Source organism: Symphodus melops, assembly GCF_947650265.1.
Source record: "Symphodus melops genome assembly, chromosome: 5".
NCBI lineage: Eukaryota > Metazoa > Chordata > Actinopteri > Labriformes > Labridae > Symphodus > Symphodus melops.
In genome coordinates, this window is record NC_136695.1 from 29,430,547 (window position 1) to 29,457,478 (window position 26,932).

A 26,932-nucleotide genomic window follows, 5' to 3' on the forward strand; every position below is an offset into this window, starting at 1 on the left:
GCAGCTTCGACGTCTCCCTCATGACCCTTTAATGTCGCCCTCAAAGACAAGAAAGCTCTGAAACGTATCATCCATCACACCCGCTTAACCACATCTTTAAAATGGTCACTTTCTAACTCAACAGCACCAACGTGTCATAACCCCCCCCCCCCCCCCCCCCCCCCCCCGCCCGACCATCGCCCGACCATCGCCCATCCTCTGGACTGAAGAGTTGTCGTGAACACTTTCAATGCTTTGTTTGGTTTCTCAGCACAGCTGTGAAGCAGCGCTGTGATTGGCCGCTGACACCAAGCTCTTCAGCAAAACTAAACTGACTCCATGATGATCAGTTGGTTTGAGAGTCATAAATACTGAACACAATAAGAAGTAGTAAATGCATACACGTGCACATTAAAGCAATAAGGAAGTTTACTGTAGAATATGCACACATCCACAAGGAAGGGAGGATAGAAGGGGCTGAGATAGGGACGAAGAGGAAGGAGAGGAAGAGGAGGAGAGGAAGAGGAGAGGTTTTAATATGAGTGTGCAGGTAATGTCCTGCTCCTGAACTTACTTGATACAAAACTGTATTCAAACTGACTTCTGTCCATCAAAGTCCAGTTCGTAAGAAATCAGGATGTGAAGTTATTTCTGACCTCGCTTGGCATCAAGTGCACGGTCCAAAGTCAAACTGAGAGCAAACCAAAGACGAGTACGACGACTGTTCAGTCCAGATTTTCACGCTCCAACAAAAACTCACTCTGACGTACAGAGCAGAGCGCCCGAAACCAAAAACCATACCATCACTTCCCCTCAAATAAACCCACTAATAAAGCAAACGACCTGGGTTCCCTTCCCGAGCCGAAGTCAAGACCCGTGTCCACAAATCACCAAACCTTCATTAGCTTTGGTAACACAGAATCAACCCGAGCAGAGAGTCTGTTTGAAGTACAGCTGAAGTTACTCTCTGTCTCTCTCTCTCTCTGTCTTATCTGTCTCCGACCTCCTTCTGAGTCTCCACGTCTCGTCTCTCATCTATCGCTGTTCCTTCTTTTTTTTTTAACTGTCCTCTCTGATCTTCTTCTATCTCGTCCGTCTCTCTCTCTCTCTCTCTCTCTCTCTCTCTCTCTCTGAGGATGCCTTGTTTTTTTTTTCTTTGAGGAGTATAACCCTTTGCCCCATCCCCCTCCCCTCAGAAAACCATGAGCAGATACACCTGGGAGTGTAAGACCAAAGAGGAGTCCGACTGTGAGGTAAGACCAAAATCCCCCAAATGTCAGATAGCCCCGCCCCCTATCCCCCCCCTCCACCCCCCCTTCTCTCTCACCTTCCCAGACAGCTCTCTCATTGTTACTGTGGACCTGTCAATCACCCTCTCTCTGCTCGTCACTGGATCAATCCAAGTCTCGACCCCTCTCACCAAACAATGAAATAAAACCCCGACGACAGGAAGAGTTTAAAACATCGTCTGTTCATGGACCGAAGCGTGCATTCCCAACGAAGCACTTCAAACAGTCACAAACCACCAAACCAGGAGATTTACTCTCCAGACAGACGTCATGTCAACAAACGATTAAACAAGTGAACATGAGAAATCCCTGCGAGTGCCTTCAGGAGCGATGAGGCTGTCTCTGATCTGCAGCAGCTCCACCTGGACGGAGGATCAGCACCAACATGTCTTCACCTTAAAGGACAGCTTCAGAGGTTTCTGTTGATTGGTCGTGAGGACACGTCAGGTGACTTTGACCTCTTTATCTGCTGCAGGCATCGACGATTGGAGACGGCGTTATCTGCACTCCTCTGCTTACACTCCTACTAACGGAGCGCCTGCTCAGTACGACATTCACTCGCCCACTTTGGCGTGGAAATTGTTAGAGATGGGGGGAGAAGCATCATAAAGCTCGTGTCACTGAATGATGAAGTGGGCGTGGTCTAAAGTGCAACCAGGGATTTTTGTTTTTTAATCGTTGGCGTAAAATGAGAGACAGAATCTCGACTTTTTAAAAAGAAGGGAGGAGTGACTTCGGTAAATGTTTTATTCTTTGATTCGTGCAGTGTGCATTTCTTTTGCACGTCTGTCTGCTGTCTGATCCTCCAGGCTTTCGCTCATATGTGCGTCCGATATTCAACGTGAGCACGCCTGTGTGCAGGAGAGTTACTGTGCGTTCCCCCCCCCGCAGAGATAAAACCATAACAGACGTGTGAAATCCTTCGTTCACACCTGATAAAGAGACGCTTCGTGGAGGTGAAAAAAACAACACCTCATAAACTGTGACTTTAATGCCCAGACTGTTTAAAAAGACAAGAGAACAAATTAAAGCATGAATGCAAACACAGAGCAGAAAAAACAGAGACATTCTGATAACGAGCAGCACACACACACACACACACACACACACACACACACACACGTGTGCCCGTCACATCTGTGTGTCAGTCCCTGCAGAGAGAAACCTCGGGTCCTCCCGTCACACTCATTTAACTGAGACACGCTTTGCTCTGCAGAAAACCCTGAGATCAAATTGTTGTTGTTTTTTAGTCAATACTAAATAAATTGAAACACGGTGAATGAATTGAGACATGACTGCGATTGATCAGAAGATGGGATTTCCATCGACTGAGTGCGCTCTCAAGCCCGACACAAGAGAACTGAGCAGACGTTCAAGTCCAGAATCTGCAGGCGAGCAGCAGAGATGGAAAAAGTCCATTTTTCCTTCAAACTATGAACAGCTTCACACAAACACTCACACCTGTGCAAACACAAATATATGCTCAGGGAAAAGAGCCAGTGGGTAAACACAAGCAAAGCTCAAACATGTACACACACACACACACACACGTCTTGCAGAGTGCAGCACAGGACAATAAATAACCTCGCAAATATTCAACAATTTAAGGCGCCAAACAGAAAAAAATGACCAGACTCCCCGACTGTCAAACCACATAGATTTAAAATTTACTGCATTTACTTTACATCAATGACAAGTCCCCCCCCCCCCCCCTTAAAAAAATAAATAAAATTAGACATCAGACATCCATATGGAGCTGGACCTGAACGATCCTTGTTCTGGACTTTGAGTACAAGATGACATCCTCATGTCCCGTAGTCCCTGCCTGCAGAGACGGATGTGTACTTCACTCTACATGAAGGATTTTCATGTTTCTGCCTTCTTATAATGTTAGCATGCTAATGTTATCTTAGCATGTTCAGTGCATTCAACAGCCGCCTGCAGCCTCCCGGAGCCAGGTGCTTCAAAGTTTACTGAGTTCCTTTAATCACAATAACACATGCACCAAACTTAAGCCCCGCCCCTTCGTACGCCCGCTCTGAGACGGCTGGACAATAGGAACTCTCCATCATCATCATCATCTTCATCATCATCGAACCTTGTTTATCTCTGTTCCCGCTTCCCCCCCAAAAAAAGTGACACCCGCTCTAAAGTCCTGGTGACTCCGTGCCTCCCACCCGCTGCCCCCCCAACACCTCCTGCTCCACAAAATGAACCACAGTGATATCCAACAAACGCAAACTTTTCCCAGTTTCACGCTGACGGGAGGACAGAAGGCCCCTACCCCGTTACCATGGAAGTGACGTATCCACACGTCCTGCCTGAAGTTACTATCTAGGCCAGCAGCCAGCGGGTAAATCTCTCACTGCTCTTCCTTTCCAGTTCCATTGATTCAAACATCCACTTAGGGTGTGGTTGTAAATGGCATCAGCCTCCGGATCAGGAATATGGTGTGTGTGTGTGTGTGTGTGTGTGTGTATGTGTGTGTGTGTGAGTGTGTGTGAAATATAGAGTGGCAGACGGACGCCCCAGGATGCCGGGGCGCAGCCGGGTCGATGATGCCATGCAGTATTAATGGGGGATAAGAGGCTGGAAAAACAGAGTTAAAATGGACTCCGCAATCAATTTTTTCCCCGCTCTGACCTTAATTAAGTTCACATGAGTTGAATTAAAACCTTTTAAACACGTTGACGTCCCCTCCACACACACACACACACACCGCCCCTCCCCAGCGACTGCTTGGGTACGTGTGACGGTGGTACCCACAGATTAAAGGCCGGGGGCGGAGACTTCGATCTGCCTGTTTTTGTTTAATTTAGTGACTTTAAATGCAAAGTGGAGGTGAAGCGGGAGGTGATTCTGCATGAGCGATTTTTACTCTGGGTGCATATTTTAAAGCTCTTCTTGCATGTGGATGTGCATGTGCTTCCTGGGATGCCTGGGGGAGGGGGGGTGGGGGGGTATCGCCCATGCAGCTCACCTCACCGCCTGCTGAACCAAACACAACATGCCAGCCGAGCATGATGGTTATCAGACAGCGGAGCCTCCTGGAAACGGCTGCTGCAGAGACCGCTTCCCCTCAAAGTAACAAAACAAAAGCTGCACTTCATCTTGTTTTGAATATTTGATGGTATTTTCTTTGGGACGTCTCTAAAGCATCCTATCCTGTCGAGATTTTAAAGGATGTAAATCTGATGTGGACATGGAGCAGCACTAAGAAATGTTTAAAGTAAAATGTTGCCAGATATTAAACAATCAGTACGTTAGCATGTAAAGCTAACCAGTGCTACGTTGTTAGCTTGATACGGTCGGTTAATAAGACTGCTGTGTTTGTCCCAGTGAAGAAGCACTGAAGGAGAATCGAGTTATTCGCAAAGTATGTCCAACTCCACGACAGCAGGTGGCGATATGCCTCCAACCAGCATCAAACACCAATCAATCACCAATACATCACACACCAATCAATCACCAATACATCCCACACCAAACAGTCGACAAACAAGCTAGCAAGCAGCTAAGTGGTTGAACAGCCCAGCACATTTTGTGTTTACTCTGCGCTTCACGTTTTGGTAGAAATTAGATGAACGTCGGGCTTTCTTTAACGCATTAATGCTGGTCAAAGCCCGGCTCCGTCCTGCTCAGAACACTGAGGCCAGTTTGGGTCCGATAGCAACATTCGACTCAGTACCATTAAGATTTATTTTAACAGTTCAGTTTTTGTCAGATTAACTTTTTTCCGATGTCACTGCAACACAATCAGAAACGGCTTCCAGGCGTCTGCAGTCCCAAACATTTATCAACTCGAGCAAACCAATCCGCCTCAGCGAATCAAGACGGTGGCTGCTTGACAGCGATGCAATACAACCAATCAGGGACAGTGCTGCCGTGACACTAACGTCATCTGAACATACGGACTCAAGCAGACGTTGATGTCGGTCAAACTGTAGATGTGACGTGCTGTGCAGAACTGTCCAATGTGGTTGTATTTCCTCGCCTTAAACATCGATGAAAAACGTCTTTGAAATCTCCCAGTTCTTGCATCTCGGTTAGATTTTGCAAGAAGAGTTTTTTTTAAATTCCAACCAATTGGCAGGCTCAAAATTTGCAATGAAGGATGACACTGTGAAGTCTTGGTGTGTTTCTAACTGTGCTCTCTGCTCCCTACCCTCCACCCCTCCCTGGGTAGGATGATCCGAACTCCCAGAACAAGCTGGAGGACCCGGTGAAGGCCCCGCCCAAGGAGGACGACTCCCTCAACATCCACAACTCTCTCACCCCCAAACACGAGAATCACAAGGTCCTGGGCGAGGAGAACTCCTCGGAGGTAAACTCACTGCAGAACAACATGATGTGAAAACACAAAACAAAACGACCCCAGCAACCTGGCAACACGACAACGAAAAAAACAAAACAAAACGTCAAGGTGCGCCGGCGACAGAAGCCCCCGAAACCCCCCCCTCCCCCCTCCCTGCTCTCTGCTGTTTCGCTGCCGAGTGCGCCTAACCGGTCAACCAACAACCAACAAACCAGCCTGTCAACAAACCAGCCAACCAACCCAGTCTGCAACCGTCTCCGACACGGCAACACTGCCATCGAGCGGCCTCTACCGCTGCAAAAAAAAACGTACACCACCACCACCGCCGCCGCCGCCACCACTGCCCCAGCTGAGAGTAAAACCCTCCACCAGCCTCACCTGCCGCCGCCCTGCAAACCCCTCCCTCTTTTCCCTCTTTAACATCCAATCACGTCCCTGTTTCGCAGCCCCGCCCCCTTGTTGCTGTCACTCTACTCTCCCTTATCTCTCTTCCTTGCACACACACACACACACACACACGGACACACATAAGAAGCATACACATAGGAGAGAAAAGAAGAAGACATGGACACGCTTATATGTAGACACACACACACACACACACACACACACACACACCTTCCCCTGCCTGCATTGGTGTATTTTGTAAAAAGAAAGAAATCATTACAGAAGTTTAAAACGTACGTAAAACGTCATTGTAAAAAAAAAAAAAGATAAAGCTACTGAGAGGTTTTGATGTTTGTCTGACTAATCCAGTGAGTATGTATAAATATTGGAGAAAAAAAATTTGCTTGGATTGATTTTAAAAGAAAAAAAAAAAAAACCCAGAAGAAGAAGAAGCAACACAATGTGTCTTGGTTTTCATTGATGTGATTTCTAATCCTTTGATGTACTTGTTTTTTGTTCTTTTTTTGTACTTTTTTGGGACTTCGAACAGAGAATAAAACAAACAAGATTCAGACAGTTGTTGAAATAAAACCTTTTTAACATGACCTCCGTGTGTTCCGGCGTGTTCCTCTGTGTCGTGTCCCCTTTCCTTTTTAACCCTGAAAAAAAAACAAAAAAAAACACACCGTCTGCATGGCTTCTAACATGAGCTTCATAGATGTTTGTCGTAGCTGCCCTGCTTACATGCACACATGAAAACACTTTGACTACATCAGTTATTATTTAATCTGTTCGCACACAATGAAACTCTTACCCTCTTAAAACATCAGTATTTGTACATATTGCAGGGTAACAACAACAGCGGCCCTGTGTGTTAAAGATTTAGACAGAATATGATGAAGGTTGTTCGACTCGATGTGGACAGCTGCTCTGAGGAGATAAAACACCAGGTACCAGTCTGCTGCTTCTGCATGTTTCTTCCTCCTGAGACGCCTCCCTGCTTCCAGCCGGACGCACATCTACGGACGCACACGAAGGCGAATAAGAAGAAAACCGAACCACAAGTACCAAAACACGCAGGCCTCATAGGCTTTGTTCACATTGCACCTGCAAATCTCATATTTAGCTCGACCAGATTGTATTGTTTTTGTTTTGCCAGTCTGAACACAAATCTGATTCAAACCAACAAACTCAGGTGGTTTCAAATCTGGTTCCTTCAGATCCGACTCAATCTGATCGTCTCTGTCTTCAATGTGTCTTCTGCGTCACTCTCAACGCGACACCATCGAACAATAACAACAACAACGTAGATTCATCGAGCCGGAAGTGGAAGAATGCTGTATTCCCTGGGCGTTACCTGTTACCATAGAAACCAATGTGGATCAGACCTGGTCTATACTGACAGGCAGATCGGATCTGGTCACTTGCAATTTGTAATGTGGACCGGCTTGGATTCTGATCAGATTTGGGCGGCGGTCTGAACAAAGCCTTAGAGTCCTATGAAGCTAAAGTTGCTGGTTGACACGTGGAGCGATCAATGATTCGTCTTATTTACCAAACGAACATTAAGTGGAACTATCAGGTGAGTGAGACGATAAAATCGAAGACTTGTGAGCTCTGTTGATTTAAAAAAACATGTTTGTGTTTTGGACATAAAGGCCTGTCAGATAGGACGCAGTGCGTGCCGCGCTGTGCGCCGCGGAGTCGAGCGCATACAGACCAAAAACAGTGGCGCACTTTGCTCGGTGGCCAAAACTAAAGTCGGCAGAAAAGCAACTTTTTGGATGAACAGGATGTGTGATCTTTCTACTTCTGAGGAGAGTGACACTCGTGCATGTAAGTGAGGGGCGTGGCCTTCGAGGGAGCACAGGGGGGGAGGGGCGGGTGTGGACTGAGGGAAGGCGTGAACGTCCTTTTAATGGACGCGTTGAAATGAAGTCCTCATATTCATCCTGCCTCCCACGTATGTTTCAGCTCGTCGCTATACAACTTCTTCTATTCAGGAGGCCGAGCTGACACAATAGAGCACACACACACACACACACACACACACACACACACACACACACACACACACACTCGCTCGCTCTCTCTCTTTCACACACACACACACACACACACTCACTCTGTCTCACACACACACTTACATTCATACATTGACAAAGCATCTGTCACTTTCCCATGCTCACTGCTTTTCTCTTTCACACACACACTCTCACACACACACACACACACTCACACACACTCCATTCATGCAGGACTCTTAGTGTTTCTAGTATCCCTTTAAGTGAAGTTATGTACGCTCCGCTTGTATGTGCTTGTTTACATCCTGGTAATAGAGCCAGATGAGACGGCACGTTGTCGTGCAGACCAGCGACGGTGACGATGTTCAACATCCCTCATATTTGCACAGACACCATTAAGGAAGACTCCTCGTGCAACGTAAACCCCCTGAACCGTCTTCACCTCCTCCACTTAGAAACCACTGGAAGAGTTTGAGTTGTGAGAGGCACAAAATGCCCAAAGGCACTTCATCAGGATGACCTCTTATTGTCAGCGTACAGACTGCAGGTTCCACAGAGATGATGAGGAGGCGTGGCCTTGTGTGCTCAGCACCCCAGCTGCAGACTGACTGAACTAAAACAAGTGATCATGAGAAAGGAGCGAGAGTGGGGAGTGAGCGTGAGACTTGTATCATATGCTTGAGTCTTTCGCTCAATGCGTGGCCGCCCAGGAGAGCGCGTTCAGTACGGACGACCTCCCGCTGTAATTGAGCGTTTCTGCTCAAGTGTCAAACTGCAGCTTTTCATTTTCACCTTCAAAAACTCCGCAGTTACTTTTTTGTCCGGTGGCGGGCTGGTTTAAAAAGTGTTCCTTTTAAAGTGTGATATTGTAAATCTCTGGATTGGTTTCCATAGGGATGGCGTGCAACATCAACACACACACACACACACACACACACTCGGTCTTTCATGTGACTGAAGAGGCCACGGCGTTGCCAACTCTTTGTCGGGTTCTCCTTTGGATCGCTGAGAGAGTAACGGGTTAAAGAGCGTTATTGTAGCGGATCCTTCCCAGGATGGAGGGTGTGTGTGTTTGTATGTGTGTGTGTGTGTGTGTGTGTGTGTGGGGGGGGGGGGTCTGGTGCACTTCTCTTTCTTCAAATAAATAAAGAGAGGGGGTAAGGGAGCATTTCAGACCCCAGAAGAAATGAAGAAACAGCGCTGGGCACGTCACAAAAACAGCAACAGCAGTGATTATCAGCCTCTTTAATTCCTGTCAGACTCTTTGGTCCACACACACACACACACACACACACACACACACACACACACAGACTTGTGAAAGTTGGCACAGGCAGCAGTACGACCGCACATGCTCAAACACCTACACACAGAACTAGAAGAGGGAGGCTAAGAGTAGCAGTGGACGCCATGGCAACAAGTGGGTTTAACACGAGCAGCAGCGAGAAGTGAAGCAGGATGGGGGAGGCAGCGCCGTCCTCCGAGAGCTTCGGCGCTTCATGCTCTTGTTTCTGAAAGAAAAGTTCTGTTGGAGTTTATCGCAGTGAAGGCGATGATGCTGTGCCTCCTGCTGAGTCTCTAATATGTGCTTTTTAAATTCTCAGTATGAAAACATTTAGACCGCTTCAGGTTTGTTTAGAACCCGGGCACGGCCTCGGAGTACGCCCGACCACGAGCTCTGGTTCACTCGATCAGTGTGAAAACAAACGAGGTGGCCTCAGGCGTGATTCACGTGTCCTCGACTACGCTGAGCGGAAGATCGAACAGTCCTTCGGCTCCAGTACTGTCTGCACAAAGTGAAAACTTTATCGATACAATCATACAGAAAAAAAGTGAAGGATGGGTTTGAGAGTGAAATCCAGAATCTTCCATATTAAAGAATCTGATGATAAAGTTCTGCAGGCGGGGTTAAAGCGGTACGCTCCAGTTGTCAAAAATTAAGCCGAAAAGGAAAACCTTTGAAATCAACCATTTTTGACGCTTTCATGGAAATAGGTAAAAATGCTAAAAGAACACAGAAACATTAATTATGACCACGATTTGAAGACGATGTGATTTTAACCAACATCCTGGATGTAACAGCGGATCCCTCTGAGTTAAGCAACCAGTGTTTGATCTGTGTTAATCACAGCTGTAAGAGGACGCATTAACCCCGTTTAAAGTGTGTGTGTGTGTGTGTGTGTGTGTCTGATGACCTTCCAAACATTTCAGCTCAATCCCTCTCTTCCCCTCACTTTCCCTCTCTCACTCGCACTTATCTGCTGCTGGCGGCAATTTCATGCATCTTCAGACGGAGAGAGCGATGTTGCCATGGTAACCCTCTCCGATGCTACAGTCTCAGCAAACGAGCTCCAAACTCAGTGAACTCCCGGTTCCTCTGCTGTCTCTCTCTCACACACACACACACACACACACACACACACACATCAAACAAACACACCGAAGGGCTGCACGAGGCAGATTAAGATTCTCTTCTGCAGCTTTACAGTCATCCGGTGATAAAGTGTCGCCGATCAGAGCATTAGCACGACTCTTCACTTCACATCAGGTTCAAAGTTAAATCCTGCCATCTCTCCAGACGACCCTAATCCTCCCCTCCACAGCTGTCCAGCTGTCACTTACAGTTGTCTCGCTGCACTTACACACACACACTCGCACAAACACGAGCATTGTCCTCCTCATGACACCCAACACATTTTAGTTTTTTGACTTCACATCAGCGAAGATTGTAAATACTAACAACGTTCATTATGTCTTCTTCTTTTCTGGCTTCAGCTGATGACATGATCGTTATCATCCTCCACTAAATACTCACAGTCGCTTCTTTTCTCTGGTTGGTTCTCGGGCTGTCAAAGGTCGCAAACATGTTTACAGACATACTGATCAGCAGCTGATAAGTCTGCCTCTCAAAGAAGGGGGCGCCAGAGTCCCCGTGTGTTCCTGCAGGGGGCGCCAGAGTCCCCTATGTGTCCCTGCAGGGGGCGCTGGAGTCCCTGTGTGTCCCTGCAGGGGGCGCTGGAGTCCCCCGTGTGTCCCTGCAGGGGGCGCTGGAGTCCCATGGATGGCGGTCTCCGTGCTGGAAATGCTGTCTCAGGCTAACTTTGAGTCAAGCTAACGACAGGCTGAGAGCTGAGGCCACGCCCACCTGTCAATCAGCTCAGCTACACGCCTTATTGTGAATAACTCTGATCCTTCATCCAATCAAAACTGCTGAGTCATCAAAACATTCCACCCGTACAGTGTGTGTGGATGGAGACATGAGCTAATCACACCTCCTGTGTTTGTTTGCTGCTTTGTTGAATGGGTGTGATTTCTGCAGCGGGCCTCAAGTGGACCCTGGACAAACTGCAGGATGGAAACTGCTGGTTTAATCTGTCACATCACCAGCGTCTGATGAATTCAGGATAAATTAGCGAAAGAAAGATACGAAAATGTCGAGGTGGGACTGAACTCAAAGCTCACCTACTAAAGCAAAGCAGAGTAATATAGAAACACTTTGAGTGTCTTAGCTTAGTGATGCCTCCCTGCTCTCGCTGCAGCTGGACTTGAAGGAAACAGACAAAGAACCCGCTGGGGTATAAAATGTGCATGGAGGGTATTGAGGGGGAAAAAGAAAGAAAATAGGAAAGAGAGAACATGGTGAAGGCATGTCAAGGTTTGCTTTTTTTTTTCTCCCCTCTCTGCTGTTCCGAGTCCAAACCTGCTGGGACTTGGGATTCATCAGCAGCCTGTGATTGGCTGACGGTGTGGTGGAATGATGGTGTTAGGATCTCAAAGGGGCGGCCGTGATTGGCTGATGCAGACGTAACACACACGCATGCACGATGGAGCCACACACTTGCACGCACACACACACACACACACACAAAGTCATGCATGTGTATGTGCGTGTGTGCAGAAACACACACGAGTAAAAACTGTTTAATTAAAACAAAATGTGCCAACTGGATTGGAAAGCATGCAAATAAAAAAACACACAGTGACACATGAATTCACAGAGAAAACTGCACCGTGCTCTTAATTTAGAATCACATGCATGCACGCACACAGGCACACAGTGCGCCTTACAAAGCCGCCTGAAAAGAAGGGATTGAAACCCAAAGGAAAGAGGAGAGAAGCGAGGGGGGGTGGGTGGGGGGGGGGGGGGGGGGGGGGTGGTAAAGTCTAAATGAATCGTTCTGGCAGCGTCTAGTTTACTAATGAGGCTCCGAGGAATGCCGATGATCAGAACAGAACCCTTTGGCTTCTTTTCTGATGGAAATGCAGCGATATATTAACTGTCTAAAGCAAAGCGACCCCCCCCCCCCACCCCCCCACCATGCTCCCTTTCTCCTTACTGAGCTACATGTTGAATGAGCGACTGGTTTGGCAGGAGGGCAGTTTGATGGCAGCGACTTCAGAGAGCTGAGGGTGATGTCACCCAACTGTTCGCTGCAGGGAAGGCTGATGGAGAGGACGATGATGAAGCTGCCCGACTAAATAAATAATTGAATAGTTGTTTTGTGTGGTCAGAGTTTCAGAAAGTAAACGTTTGGTTGAAGTGATACGTCTGCAGCCTGCTCATCTTGACAGTTACATGTTCTGGACTGTTTTCTCTCCTGTCTCTCGGGGGACATGAAGTCACATCATGTCACATAAATTCAAATCTTGTATCTTGTTCTCGGGTGTACTTTGTGTTTGGTGCTAATTAGCAGTTAGCACTTTTAAGCAGGAGTAGAGTCACCGTGGCACTTTCAGAGGGCGCTAATGCAAAAGACATTATACCTGAAAATGGTATGATAGCATTGTTTTTGTTATATCGTTAGCATTACAACATTAGCGTGGAGCTAAAAGCACCAAAGTCCGCCTCGCAGAGCATCTTGGTTGGTTGTAATTTGACCTCAGCAGAAGAAATGATAAATCAGAATCAGAATTTAAACTATGTTTTAATCAGTTGTCATTAACCAGCTGATATCTGCGTTGTTAGGTTTCCATCGACTTGGAGATCCACCTCGTGAAGCGGGCAAAGTTACGGTCTTCCAGGGGTCCTTTTGCCCGCTATGACATCTACCTCACCAGAATGCCAAAACCCAAATCAAGAATCCAGAATCTGCCCCGTGCAAAAACTGCCAACGGCCCCAGCAGACCGAAGGGCCGAGTGCTGCGGTGGGAAGATGACGTGTACCCTCCGTCTCCTCCTTGCTCCATCTGCAGCCCCGTCAGCACTCGCTCTCTGCCCGCCTCCGTGATCTACGAGAGGCCCAGACCGTGGACTATGAACCCCAACACCCCCTGATGAACTAAACCTGTCCTGGATGCCATCTTGAAAATGTTTCTGTAAATGTACACATAAAACTTTTATTTATTTTAAATGTACGAAACAGGAAGATGGAGCGTAATTTAGAGGTATGTGTTGTGTTATTGTGGTAATAAACATGGAGTGAATAACTTTAATCTCCTCTGGCAGCTGTCAACCAAGCTATTGTATTTTTGTAATGTGTCCTCAGGAGAGGAAAGACATATTTTTTGGGTACACATACACACTTATATAAAGTGCATCATAGGACATTTTAAAGAAAAGTTATTTTTAAAGAAAAATGTGTGACTTTTTGATCCAGTAGGTGTCGCCTTTGAGCTCCAGCTCTGCTGTTTGGCCACGCCTCCTCCATACTGAAGCCTCCAGTAATCACCTGTGTCCTGCATTGCTGTGTTAGCATGCTAATGTTAGCGCTCTTTAGTTAGCTGGTAACTTCACGTAAACTGACACAGAATGATCTAAAAACTCTTCATCCAGATAATCAGTGAGTATGTTCTTCTTCTTCTTGACTCAAACAGCTTTTATACACAAGGGGGAGGAGCCGGCCGTCCCGTCCATGTAAACACAGCTCTGACAACAACACAGCCAGCAGGACTCCAGCTTCTCCCTCACTGTACACAGTCAGGACTCACACACACATTTACACAGGACAGACAGGATGTCTGATATATTGATGTGGAACATGTCGCACAGTCTTGTTTATAACAGAATAAAACTGTTGTGACACCGCCGAGCCTCGGTGTCTGGCTCAGGAACACTTCAGGGACTGTGGGAGTTTCTAACCTCTCATAACCTTTGCAGAGACAGAGACGTATAATTTATTTATACATTTATGTATCCGTCCAAAAACAAAAAGAGGCAGATTGTAAACGACAAGACAGCTCAATGCAGTTTATATAACTGTTTTCCAGAGACACAGTGTCCTGATCCTATTACATTTAACCTAATGCTGACAGCTGCCATGATGCTGTAGTCGTGTTTTTGTCACCTCAGAACATTGTGCCCGCTCATCTCGAGTAATGTACAAAGAAAAACATCAGCACTGGGAATTAAAGAAAATCTTCTCTCACTGGTCCGGATGTCACAAAAGGTTGTAAGTTCATCACGTTTCCACCAGAGATCGTCTTCAGGTAATAATTTTCTTTAATTTTGTCTTCTTATTTGCCTACATTATGTGCATATAACTTCGCCCGAACCCTTCCAGAGAGGGGGCGTGGTCAGACACAGCTCATTTGCATATTTAAAGCTACAGACACAGAAACAGCCTGTTCTGAGCAGGGCTGAAATAGAGGGGTTTATAGACATGATCAAATACAGGATCAGAGTGGATTCACAACAACACACTTCACACACATGGAGGAGCGAGGACACTGATTTCACCTGAAGAGGAGATGAGATCATGTGACCTTTAAAAACACCTAATGAAGCTCAGAAACAGTGATGTGTGCAGTGAAGATGGTCAGGTGTAAGTACTCAAACGTTCATCTTTGACCTCAGGAACAGCATCACTCTGTTTTAGATGTTTGGCATTATTATGTTAGTCCAGTAGGTCATTATGAAATATGGTTAAAGATTAAAATGCAGATGCACTGCAGTCATAATCTTGTGTTTGATATAAAGCAGCTCCAGAGTGACACACTGCCACCTGCTGATCGAAAATATGACCATGCGCTGTCGCCCTCCCATTTTACCTTGGAGTGTTTTATTCAGCTGTTCTGCTCGATGCTGGAGGAGAATAAGATGGATGACTTGCAATAACTAGACAGGATTTGATCACCAGATAGGCACGTTTTCTCTGTTTCTATCCAAGGCTGACAAAAGTACACACATTTTTTCTGCACTGTTCTTGAAGAGTGGATGAAAACACTTATTAAATATTTATAAAATAACAGCAAGCTGTCTTCATGTCTTCATTTGAACTTTAAGATAATACTTGCAATTACATATCATCAGTGTTTAGGATGGTGAATGATTGTCTTGTTGGTTGACAGTTGCATATTAACATTTCCAGTGCAGGCACAAAATATTCTTGGAAATTGTCAGAGAAAATTTTCAATGACTCACAAAGGGCAGAGAACCAGAAGAGTCTGAGCTCTCTTTACCTCAGTTTTTATTGACACACCTTGGGATATCACAGTTGTGCGAATGCTAATAAAGACAAGAAATAACCTGTAGGTGGCGATGTCGTCCGACTAACGAGGACAGCAACACATCGAAGAAGTCGCAATCGGTTTTTTTTTTTAATTTAGCAAAGATCGTCTATTGTGAAATGATGCACAAAGCTGTCGCCATAGAAACCAATCAGCGGCACCTCCAAGGTAGAGTTGTCGGTCCCGCAACAAATAAAAAAAAACAAGTGTGAGGATTAGTCTTCTAAGTCAGTGTTATATATTTGCTGAGTTAAGGGATTAAAAGGGAAATAAGGAGACGGTGAGACCTTACTCACGACTTGTTTGTGGACCGAATTATTTATTCGTATTAATGTGCGGAGTGAGACGTCCTCTTATGTTTCTTTACATCTTTGAAACCATGCAGCTCGTCGTTAGCACAACAGCTAGTTAGCATGGTGAAGAGGGAAACAGATAAACTAGAGTGAATGACATCACTTCCTATACGAATAGAAATATATTGGCAGTTTGTGCTTTCACTTCTGATGCTGTGACGTCACTTTGGCTCACTTATAAACTGTTTCATCACATCGTAATATCAGTTTGGTTTACAGCCATGTTTACAGAGTTGAACAGCATCCTGAACACCTCTGTGGACACCTTCACACAGGTGAGGACGTCACGTGTCGTTTACCTGTTTTATTCATGAACACAACATCATCACACTTTGCTTCATCACGTTGTAACTCCTCGTCTCTTAATGCTAACACGTGCTTGTGTGTCTTTCAGGGAGAATTCATTTTAATCTCAGACAGACAGAGTGACGCTTCTTTCCTCATTCATCACTTCCTGACTTTTTACCTGAAAGGTGAGTCAGTCATATCAGACACTCTAGGTTAACACTCTGTTTCAAAGGTTTGTTTTTTTAGTTTCATTTAACCACAAGTTGTAGTCTTAGTGGCATTTTGTCAGTTTTTCTAGACCAATGAATGTGCATGAATGGATGAGTTCATACTGATGGACTCTTTACTCTGCAGCAGCCTCTACCATCAGTGTGTGAATGTGTATGAATGGATGAGTTACCGTCAGGGTGTGAGTGTAGGTGTGACCTTCAGTGTCCCCATCAAGTCGTCAGTAGACTAGAAAAGTGCTGAACAAGCTTCAAGTCTATTTATCATTTTATTCCAGCACGCTGCAGAGTCTGCTTCCTGGGTCTGGTTCAGTCCTTCAATCACTACCATGCAGTCAGTCAGAGACTGGTGAGACTCTACTTTTATACCATATTATTTAAATATGTGGTTAAATAATATTTATGACATGTTTGTATGTTTGCTAATCTGTTAAATTGTCGTGTATCTTCAGGGTGTCAGCTTATTACAGGCCAAAGAAAAAGGTCAGCTGGTCTTCCTGGAGGGACTGAGCGAGTCGCTGTCGGTTTTGAGTCCTGCAGAAACCAACCCAGGAAGTCATCCGGGCCGAGGAGGTGAAGCCATGGACTTCCTTAGGTACAGATCACATTCTGTGGTTTTGTCTCTGAATCACCCTTTAACTGCACAACACAACCAGTGTAAGAGCTTTATTCAGTCTGTCTCCCTTCAGAGATCCTGCCGTCGGCCTGAAGAGCCTCTACGAGTTTGTTCGGTCCAGTTTGAGCAGTTCTGAGGGGTCCGATGGGGCGGAGGAGTGGGGACCCCCGGTGCTGCTCGTAGACGACCTCAGTGTGCTGCTGAGCCTCGGGGTGAGCGTCGGAGCCGTGCTGGACTTCAGCCACTACTGCAGAGCCACCGTCTGCTCGCAGCTCAAGGTTAGAGTCTCGCCTTTGAAGCGTGTTTGTGTTTGTACCTTCGGATCATCTCCTTCAGAGCTAACTAAGATGTTCTGAAGAACTCCACCTGCTCTGATTTAAGACATTTCATCAAACTTCAACATCACCTTGACTCTGACTGTGACTGCAGGGAAATGTGGTGATGCTGACACGCTGCGATGGGGAAGAAGAAGAAGAGGACGACGGAGACGATGAAGGCTCCGAGAGACTTCTGAAAGGTCTGACCCACCAGAGCAGCCTCACCTTACACGTACAGGGTCTACCTACTGGCTACTGCAGGGACATACATGGACAGGTATGTGTGTTTGTGTCTCACTCTGACTGGTCATACATCGTACATACCTGTTTATAGAAGATAAGTATTTTTAATGTGAGTAAATGTGTGATTCAGGTGGAGGTGTGCTGGTGGAGGAGGAGACAATGTGAAGGGAAACACACACAGAAGAAACTCTTCCAGTACAAGGTCCATGATAAAGGAGCGTCCTTCTTCGCTCCTGGGACGTCCAGCGCTGTTCTCTAGTTTTATCACCATTAACTGCCTTTTAGTCTCTTTCATGTGTTAAAATGTTTATTCATGTTAATTTTGCATGTCCATGAGGTGACCGTGCTCAGGCCCGTTTAGTCCTGGAGCAGAGTGAGAGCAGGCCAGCGGGGGAAAATGAGAGAATGGGGAGGGGGGGTACAGTGGTGCTCTGGAGACCGTCTGGAAGGAACCCACCAGGATCCTGCCACCACACGTCTACTCCTTTCAGTTTGTTTTCATGGAGAGACATTTTCTCTGGATATCCGGCTGGTCTGCTGAAGTTCAGACGACTGACCATGATCTGTTAATGGATGATTCTCTCTCGTGTGTGTGTGTGTGTGTGTGTGTGTGTGTGTGTGTGTGTGTGTGTGTGTGTGTGTGTGTGTGTGTGTGTGTGTGTGTGTGTGTGTGTGTGTGTGTGTGTGTGTGTGTGTGTGTGTGTGTGTGTGTGTGTGTGTGTGTGTGTGTGTGTGTGTGTGTGTGTGTGTGTGTGTGTGTGTGTGTGTGTGTGTGTGTGTGTGTGTGTATAGACGGCATGCTATGAATGCAAACTGTGTACAGCTGTGGTCAACATTAAAGAAAAGAGAGCTTCACTCTTCACCTGTCAGAGTTCAGGTTTAACATAAATGCATGCTGCTGCTCTGATAGCTAACAAACTGTTGAACCTTTGATTCTGGTGTCCACCTCTAATGTCTGCAAATTAGTTTTATTCCAACTCTGGAAATGGAATCCCCCCCCAAAAATTTTTTTTTGCAATAGTCTAGTCTGGACGAAACGAATACACATTCTCAGCATCTGAGACAACGGATTTCAGATGTGTAACGTTTAATGGAGTTGCATATTCTTCTTGCCCACTAGAGGGCGCCCTATCGCTGCTGTACAGGCTGCAGGGTGAGAGGTCGGAGTTGAGAGGTGTCTGTGCTGTTTGACAATTAGTGGATTTGAAACGCTCCTCCTGCATGTCAGTATCATGCTCCAGATAAACCACCAAAACAAAGGAATAACCCGGGAAGTGGCTCGTCAATTTTACTGAGGAGGAATCCGACCAGATCATCAACAACAACAAACAAACATCCGAGGATCTATCTGTGTGAAGTTTACCCAGGCAAGTAAGCATCCCTGTTAGCTTCCGTGCTAATGTGAGCTACCTCTAAACGCATGGGGAGCTGCTGAATTATCTCATGACATAACACTAGCTGCAGAGCTTTAGTACAGCCATAGCAACGGGATAACAGCCCGTCGGCTGGTTGTGTTAAAGATCAGATATGAGCCCTAAACAAACAGAACCATGATGTGTAATTTAACCTCGCCTGTGTGCTAATAAAGGCTAACTTTTTGGGTTATTTGGCTAGAAATGATCCCCACTGTCACATGCACAGCCACATTAAGGTGTTTTATTTCATAACGTATAGGACCCTCTATGTTTAAAAATGTATCGGTCATATGTGAAGTATATACACGCAGTTCTTAGAAACCTAGTTCGCAGGTGTTGCGTCGATATTTGCTACCATGCGGTTCTGTGCATTATTCGTTCTATCCACAAACCCTTCTTCAAAATTAAATAAATGTGCAATTACAGAGTATAGAAACATGAACCATTTTTCTTCACAGTGAAAATTCAGCGAGTGATGGTGTTTGAAAGTGATTATGTATTAGCAGCGTTATGTTACAGAGGATTATTGTAATATAAGATAAGCTCCGCCTGAAATCTTCAATAAAAGTACCAAAACCTGCTGGCCACACTCCTGACAATGTGTATGTAGTAAGTAGTTCTTTAAAATTATTGTTTGGTATCCCAACTGCATTATTTGATATCATTTGGCGCTATGGGAGCATTTTTTTAAAAGGTAGCAGACCTCGACAGAACACCTGGTTAGCGAGGCACCTGCTAGGCTAGCTGTTAGCCTTTTAGCTTCGCGCTATGACAAGTTTTCAACCCGGGAGAAGTCACAACAACTAGAACTTAAACTAATATATTTTCATTTGGTACTGGTGCTAAACTGAAGAAAAATAAAAACACAAAGCAAAAATGTTGTTCACATCGATGTTCTGGTACTTTGGGAGCAGATTTGTGTCACACAAGAACCTCAGCATGCTAGCTCACCATAAGAGGGGTTTAGAGTTAATTTATGGTGTTTTTATTTATTCTCATTAATGTAAACAAGTTAAGAATTTGATTTAATGTTTCTTTATTTTCTTTTTTTTTAAGGCACCTTAGCAGCTCAGTTAACGGAGCTAACTAGCTGTTGCTACTAACATTAGCCGTCAAATTGACAGCTGACATCAGGTTCATAAGAAGTTAAAGGGGACATATTATACCCTTTTTTAATTTTTTTCAAACAGTCCCCTGTGGTCTCAATGAAACATCTGTGCTGTGCCAAATATAACATGAATCAAGCAGCAGAGGAGGTTTATGACCCTGTAGAAACTAGCTCTCTCTGAACGCTCTGTTTTGGTGTGTGTGTCTCTTTAAATGCAATAAGCCCCGCCCCCTGAGTTTCCCCCGTAGACATTACGCCTCTGTAGAGTGCAAAAGTTTTGCTCTTGGCTGGAGGTGGAGTCCATGGGTGGAGATACCAGGGGAGGGGATTTTAAAAAAAAAGTTTTTTTTACCAGAATCACACTTGTGATGTCACACACTGAGTACATTAGAAACGGAGCATTTTTCTCTGTGTGGGAAGACTGGTTGGATTTATTCAAAATTTTGTGGGTGGATATGATAGTCACTCAGGTTACCCAGAAAAATATTCAAAAACACTGTACAAATGGATGTCCCCTTTAAATTTGTCTTCATAGGAAAAAGTGAGGCCACATTCTGCATTATCTTCTGACATGGGGTTGAAAAGTAATAAATAACAAAAACATTCACATGTTCCAGCTCAGTGGTTGTTTTGTTCACCTTCATGTGTCACATAAGACTGACTAAGACATTCAAAAACAAAGCCTTTACACAGATCAACACATCCTGAGTTACAGAGCAGAAAACGTTGTTGACACATCTTCCTCCAACACCTTCAGTTTACTTTTTAAGTAAAGACAAATATCCTCGTGCTGCAGGTGGCTAGTTGCAGGACCAGCGTACAGTACCTGAAACTTCCTTTGAGACTCATTTTGGGGACAGATAGCAAGAAGAAGTTTTGTGACTGTCGCAAAGACTTCAGTTTCCAGCCTTTTATTAAAGTACATAAGTATGAGGGGAGCTGGGGCGCCGGTAGCCTCGCGATAAGTGCGTTTGGCCCATGATTAGAGGCTGTAGTCCTCGGAGCTGGCGGTCCGAGTTGCTCCTTTCCCACATGTCCTACTCTCTCTCTCTTTGTGATTTCCAAATCTATCCAGTGACACATCTCTCGTCAATGAAGTCACGAAAAACGCACAAAGACTTCCAAGAAAACAGAAAAGTCAGCGTTAACGTTTCATAATCTTGGTGGGTGGAGCAGCACCTGTTTGACGCAGTTAAAGCACAAAGCCTTGATCAGGATAAACTTCTGTAATGTCAGAGGACAAACAGTGTGCTGACTTTGTCTACGAATAGACAATGTAGATCATACAGAGTTTAACGTTGAGTTGGGGCTTTATGTTTAGTTATGAACCGCTTGCATGCATCATAAAAAACATTGTTAACCATCAGGCATAAAATAAGTTGTTTCTTTTGCAGCAAAAAGTAAAACAACTTGTTTCAGCTGCTACTTTAACCTCTTTTATGAGTTGCTGAATATGAAGCGTAATAGACGGCGTAGGATCGATCGATTCAGTGGCTTAGTTTTTGCATGAATTGCTTGAAGTTTTGTGAGACAGGAGACCAACTTTTCCTCACCTACATGTTGAGGTAAACGCAGCGTGCAAACCAGACTTTGTTTATCTGGTGCCAGAGGCTCGCTCCTCTCTCCCCGTGCGAGCTCGTTCCTGGCAGGTGATGTTGCGACAGAGTTGCATCACCCCGGCCTGCATGTGTTCACTGTCTTGTGAGAGCACTGTCACCATTTTGTGATCTAGAGTGCAATGAAAGAGGTGATCAGTTTGTGCAGGAACGTGAAAGACGCCGATCAGGGAGTCAGGTTGTCAACTTTGCTGGCACGTGTTTAAAGTCACACTGTCAGGGATATATATTTTTTTATTTTTTTTGGAGTTGAATAAATCCATCAAAAGTTGCAAGCAAACACTTGTTACACGCGTTATGTGAGTATTTTTACATTTTAAAGTAGACTGCTTTTTTTGGTCATTAAAAAACAGAAACTTATCGACCGATAAGAGATTCTTGGGGCCGATATCAATCGGTCCCACTCATTGCGTGTGCGTGTGAGAAACTCTCAATTTGCTTGAACTACTGTTTTATTCTAAATGACAATAAAGCTTTAAATTGATAAAGATATTTGGGAGAAAAACCATCACAATACAAGTCGATATTTTTCTTCCTGTGGAGACAGATTATCCTCGTGTCCACCAAGCGGTCTGGGTCAGTTCAGTTCAGTTCAGTACCCTTTTTTTTGCGTTTCCACCAAATTTGGGTACCAAAACCAGGGATCGGTACCGGCCTGCTGTTTTGGTACCCTCCTGTTGGGGGGCCAAGGAGACCAAAACAGCAGGCCGGTCCGGCCCTGAAGGGTTTATTGTATTTAAATGAAAAGCGGGCTACACTGTATTGGGCTGTTACGATGTCACACTATTTCACGGCTGTCTTTATCTGGTTTACACGCCGCTTATCAAATAAGGCAACGATGACGGTCAGGTGTGGAAACACAAGATCAGGGTTTACCGTACCAAACTGAACTAGCCCGGACTGCTTGGTGGAAACAGGGCTCTGATAGATCTAGATATTTGAGCCGGACCGGTTATCAGCCAGTCAGTAATATTTGACAGTATCTGCATTAGCTAGCGACTGTTGTATGGTCTAATTTAAAGTCAGATATGCACCTGACGGATCAACGCTAACGTGTAGATCTGAACATGTAAGACAGATATCGGCTGATACATTGGTATCACAGTTTTTCCTCCCCAGTGTTGATCTCGGTATCGGCTTCTTAAATCCAACATCAGTCTGCCTCTAAATGATATTGTTTGAGTTTTTCTATAAATGGTATAAAAGTGTAAATCTGTGAGTCCTTGTCAGGGAGTGTGTGTGGCCTCACAGTTCTTCTTCTTCTGCTAAATCGTCCCTGTGTGGAAATCCACGTTCTGTAAAGCCTCATTGTTATTGCAGAGTAGTTACTGATTGACAGGTTATTTCCCTCTTCTGTCAACAGCTGTGGTTGTAAAAGGCTGCGTTGCTGTAATCTGCTCATCCACGTTGAGCTTGTCAGAGCTGCGTTTACAGCAGAGCTAATGGGAGTAACTGATCAGAGGAACATGTCCGCATATTATGCAACGGCAGGACTGAACGGCGATGCAGCGGCGCTACGCAGAGCGGACACGGCCTAATGCTCTCAGGAATGTTTGTGGACATGTGTGGAGATTCCTGCTTGCAGTTTTTCACTTGATTAATGTTGGCATGCAGAGATAATAGAGAAAGTTACAGATGATGTCTTTTGATACCATAAGCCCCCGAGATGCCTTCAAGCTGGGCGTTTTAGGAAGTGTGGAGAAGAGGTAAGCTGGTGCTTCAACTTTATTTATTTATAAGTCTTCCAACTCTGTTGAATTTCCTTCTGAGTGTGTTGGAGACTCACACTGAGCGCTTTCAGGTCACAGGTTTATAATCCAGCCACAGTGATCTCACTAACGTAATTTGCTGTTTAAAATGTGACTGTGAGAGTCATGCTGTAGCTGTGTTTTTGTGCTTGGCGATTCACGTGGGAGCTCATATAGGCTAGTCTTTGTTGGAGCTAATAGTTGCTTAGCATGCGGAGACAAAAGCACTCAGACTTGTTCCATGCTCCTGTCAGTAAGGTTTGTTTGTGGCTGGTTGGGTGTAAACTGGAATATTTAACTAGCATAAAGCTAACAAACAGTTTATGTGCCAGAGTGGTGAAAGAGAAGTCGGACCCTGAGCCAAAATAAACAGTTTACCTTCACTCGGCTGGTGACTCCTCCAAAGTTTTGCATACAAAACGCGCCCCCCCCCCCCTCCCAAATTTGTCTGGGCATGCTTCTGCCCACAGGCTGTGAACAGAGGAGGGGAGGGGGGGGCGGACAGGCCCTGAGCCCGGCCTGCATGTTGTGTTTCCGATCGGCTCAATCCCGGATTAGTTCACTGACGGAGATGCTGCTGCTGAGACTTTCTCCCTAATCAGGTCTCACTGCTTCACCCACGGAGCGGCGAGATGGAGGCCGTCCCTGAAAGTTTCCCCCCGTCGCACGGCGAGCGGAGCTCCAACAGGTCTGAGAGCGCAAACGGACGGCAGAGAGGCTCCACTTCAAAGCTCCTTTTGACCTCTTTAGAAGCCATTGTGCAGGCTCGCCGGGACGTTGCTGTTTTCACTGTATAGGGTTATTTATAACGGCAGATCAAGAGACTCCTGAGGTGAATTCCTCCCGGGGAATGTTTCCGTCGCTCCCGGGGGGGCGAGCCGAGCAGTCGCACACACTGCCCGAGTCGAGAGGGGAGCTAAATGTTAACCACAAGGCACCGCTTCAGCTAAAAAAACCCACCGCTGCTGCTTTCAAGGGACACAAACGACCCCGAGGCGGAGAGGTAACCCGGCCTCTCAATAACAGGTACAGTGTGAGCGAGTTCAAGGCTAACGTGAGCGAGCTAACGTGAGCGAGCCGTGTTGTTGTGTTTTGGCATCACATGAGAAGGTGGTAATGTTGAATAGGATTAGATACAGTCCAAATGCAGCAGCAGCATGTGTGCCAGCGCGGCGGCCGGCGTGATAAGCGAGTGTGTAATGACACACACACACACACACACACACACACACACACACACACACACACACAGCGGTGGACCCGCCTGCTGAGTAAACAAAAGCTGAGATTGAACAGAAAAGTCAACAGGAGGTGGAGTTGGTATGACGAACTGAAGGAGCTGATTGAGTTTGATGAATCGATGTCAGCGTGCTGCAGAACGTCCAAAATAAAAATAAAAATAAAAAGCGTCTTTTAGAACTTGACTGATTAATCGAAAAGTCGATATTAGATTTTAAGTATCGGTCTAATTTTATCGAGTAGATGGATTCACCAGCATTTAGTTTGAGTATCGTTATAAACAGAATGCAGCAGGTTCGTCACAGAGATGGTCGAGGTGGCTGCAGCCGGTTCGTCACATCACAGAGATGGTAGAGGTGGCTGCAGCAGGTTCATCACAGAGATGGTAGAGGTGGCTGCAGCAGGTTCATCACAGAGATGGTAGAGGTGGCTGCAGCAGGTTCGTCACAGAGATGGTAGAGGTGGCTGCAGCAGGTTCATCACAGAGATGGTAGAGGTGGCTGCAGCAGGTTCATCACAGAGATGGTCGAGGTGGCTGCAGCAGGTTCGTCACAGCACGGAGATGGTAGAGGTGGCTGCAGCAGGTTCGTCACAGCACAGAGATGGTAGAGGTGGCTGCAGCAGGTTCGTCACAGCACGGAGATGGTAGAGGTGGCTGCAGCAGGTTCGTCACAGAGATGGTCGAGGTGGCTGCAGCAGGTTCGTCACAGCACGGAGATGGTAGAGGTGGCTGCAGCAGGTTCGTCACAGCACGGAGATGGTAGAGGTGGCTGCAGCAGGTTCATCACAGAGATGGTAGAGGTGGCTGCAGCCGGTTCGTCACATCACAGAGATGGTAGATGTGGCTGCAACAGGTTCGTCACAGCACAGAGATGGTAGCGGTGGCTGCAGCAGGTTCGTCATGGAGATGGTAGAGGTGGCTGCAGCAGGTTCATCACAGAGATGGTAGAGGTGGCTGCAGCCGGTTCGTCACATCACAGAGATGGTAGAGGTGGCTGCAGCAGGTTCATCACAGAGATGGTAGAGGTGGCTGCAGCAGGTTCATCACAGAGATGGTAGAGGTGGCTGCAGCAGGTTCATCACAGAGATGGTAGAGGTGGCTGCAGCAGGTTCATCACAGAGATGGTCGAGGTGGCTGCGGCAGGTTCATCACAGAGATGGTCGAGGTGGCTGCAGCAGGTTCATCACAGAGATGGTCGAGGTGGCTGCAGCAGGTTCGTCACGGAGATGGTCGAGGTGGCTGCAGCAGGTTCGTTATGGAGATGGTAGATGTGGCTGCAGCAGGTTCGTCATGGAGATGGTCGAGGTGGCTGCAGCAGGTTCGTCACAGCACAGAGATGGTAGAGGTGGCTGCAGCAGGTTTGTCACGGAGATGGTCGAGGTGGCTGCAGCAGGTTCGTCACAGCACAGTGCGGTTTAGTGACTGTTTCTTCCGTCTGCTTCCCTGTCTGAGCAGCTGTCACATTTACACGTCGTGACCACGGACAAAAGGTGGTTATCGTCAGGAAACCAGGCGGTGGTTTTCTGTCACCCAGGTCTGATCTCTGAGACGTGCATGTGTTTGCTCGAGGGCAGCTGCTCAGCCGGAGACGCTTGTTTCCTACTGGTGGGAATGTGTCCACACCTTTTTTTTTTTCTCTCTCTGCTGAATGAGCCGTGTGTTCAAGTTCTGTTGAGCATGTGATCTCAGTGTGAGCCGGACTGAAGGAAAAACACAGCGTGCCGGCAGTCAGCGGTGGAGTGTGTAACTAATTAGGAGTTAAAGATGGAGCTGTAAGTGCTGCTCTGTGTGTGTGTGTGTGTGTGTGTGTGTGTGTGTGTGTGTGTGTGTGTGTTTAGTGGGTTTTTTTTGGCCTTTTTGCCTTTAATTGGACAGGACATCTGAGGACAGACAGGCCAGGTTGGGAGGAGAGAGAGAGTGGGGGGGGGGGGGGGGGGGGGGTGACGTGCAGCAAAGGGCTGAGGTGGGATTCGAACCCGTGGCCGCTGCGATGAGGAGTATAGCCTCCGTACACGGCGAGTCGAGGCGGCACGTCACTCTGTTGTTATTGCTTTGATTTGATTGTTTTGATTCATGTTGTCAGAGTTTTGAACACTTGATTTAAATATTAGATGAGTGCGTGCATATTTAACTTTTTTTTAACCTTCTTTTAACCCCCCCCCCCACAGGTCCTTGGATGCTCCACGGCGCCCCGCACTCGGCCGGGCAGTGCTTCCAAATGGCCGGGAGTTGACCCCGCCCACCAGGATGACGCTGCGCAAGCAGCTGAGAGAGAAGATCTCGGCGGCCTTCTACCGCCACGGGCTGCTGTGTGCCTCCTA

General features: G+C 46.4%; 4 protein-coding genes across 10 annotated transcripts in view; all 4 read left to right on the forward strand.

The window, feature by feature from the left end:
* Positions 1-6,575, forward strand: part of cspg5a (chondroitin sulfate proteoglycan 5a) — a 41,681-nt gene extending 35,106 nt beyond the window's left edge. The window contains 2 exon segments of the mRNA XM_079344903.1: positions 1,176-1,232; positions 5,455-6,575. Of these exon segments, the coding sequence (XP_079201029.1) occupies positions 1,176-1,232; positions 5,455-5,622 (225 nt within the window). The 3' untranslated portion in view covers positions 5,623-6,575.
* Positions 6,576-7,499: 924 nt separating this feature from the next.
* Positions 7,500-13,358, forward strand: LOC306824388 (uncharacterized protein). Its single transcript, XM_079344510.1, has 2 exons — positions 7,500-7,552; positions 12,961-13,358. Exons 1-2 carry the CDS (start codon positions 7,508-7,510, stop codon positions 13,267-13,269), a joined length of 354 nt encoding a protein of 117 aa, XP_079200636.1. The 5' UTR covers positions 7,500-7,507; the 3' UTR covers positions 13,270-13,358.
* A 2,294-nt stretch (positions 13,359-15,652) lies between these two features.
* Positions 15,653-18,480, forward strand: elp6 (elongator acetyltransferase complex subunit 6). 7 transcript variants are annotated; one of them, XM_079344802.1, is made up of 8 exons: positions 15,653-16,068; positions 16,188-16,266; positions 16,587-16,657; positions 16,761-16,903; positions 16,998-17,202; positions 17,354-17,518; positions 17,615-18,118; positions 18,277-18,480. In XM_079344802.1, the coding sequence occupies exons 1-7, from the start codon at positions 16,015-16,017 to the stop codon at positions 17,741-17,743; spliced, it is 846 nt and encodes a 281-aa protein (XP_079200928.1). In that variant the 5' UTR covers positions 15,653-16,014; the 3' UTR covers positions 17,744-18,118; positions 18,277-18,480. The 7 variants fall into 7 exon arrangements, with proteins under 7 accessions (XP_079200928.1, XP_079200924.1, XP_079200926.1 ...); XM_079344798.1 differs by having other exon boundaries at positions 17,615-18,112; XM_079344800.1 differs by having other exon boundaries at positions 17,615-18,108.
* Positions 18,481-22,461: 3,981 nt separating this feature from the next.
* Positions 22,462-26,927, forward strand: LOC306824041 (uncharacterized protein; the record flags this gene model as incomplete). The annotated part of the gene is made up of 3 exons (XM_079343999.1): positions 22,462-22,467; positions 24,069-24,439; positions 26,780-26,927. Coding segments are annotated over 3 exons (525 nt in total), but the record flags the coding sequence as incomplete, so codon positions are not given.
* Between the last annotated feature and the right edge of the window lie 5 nt (positions 26,928-26,932).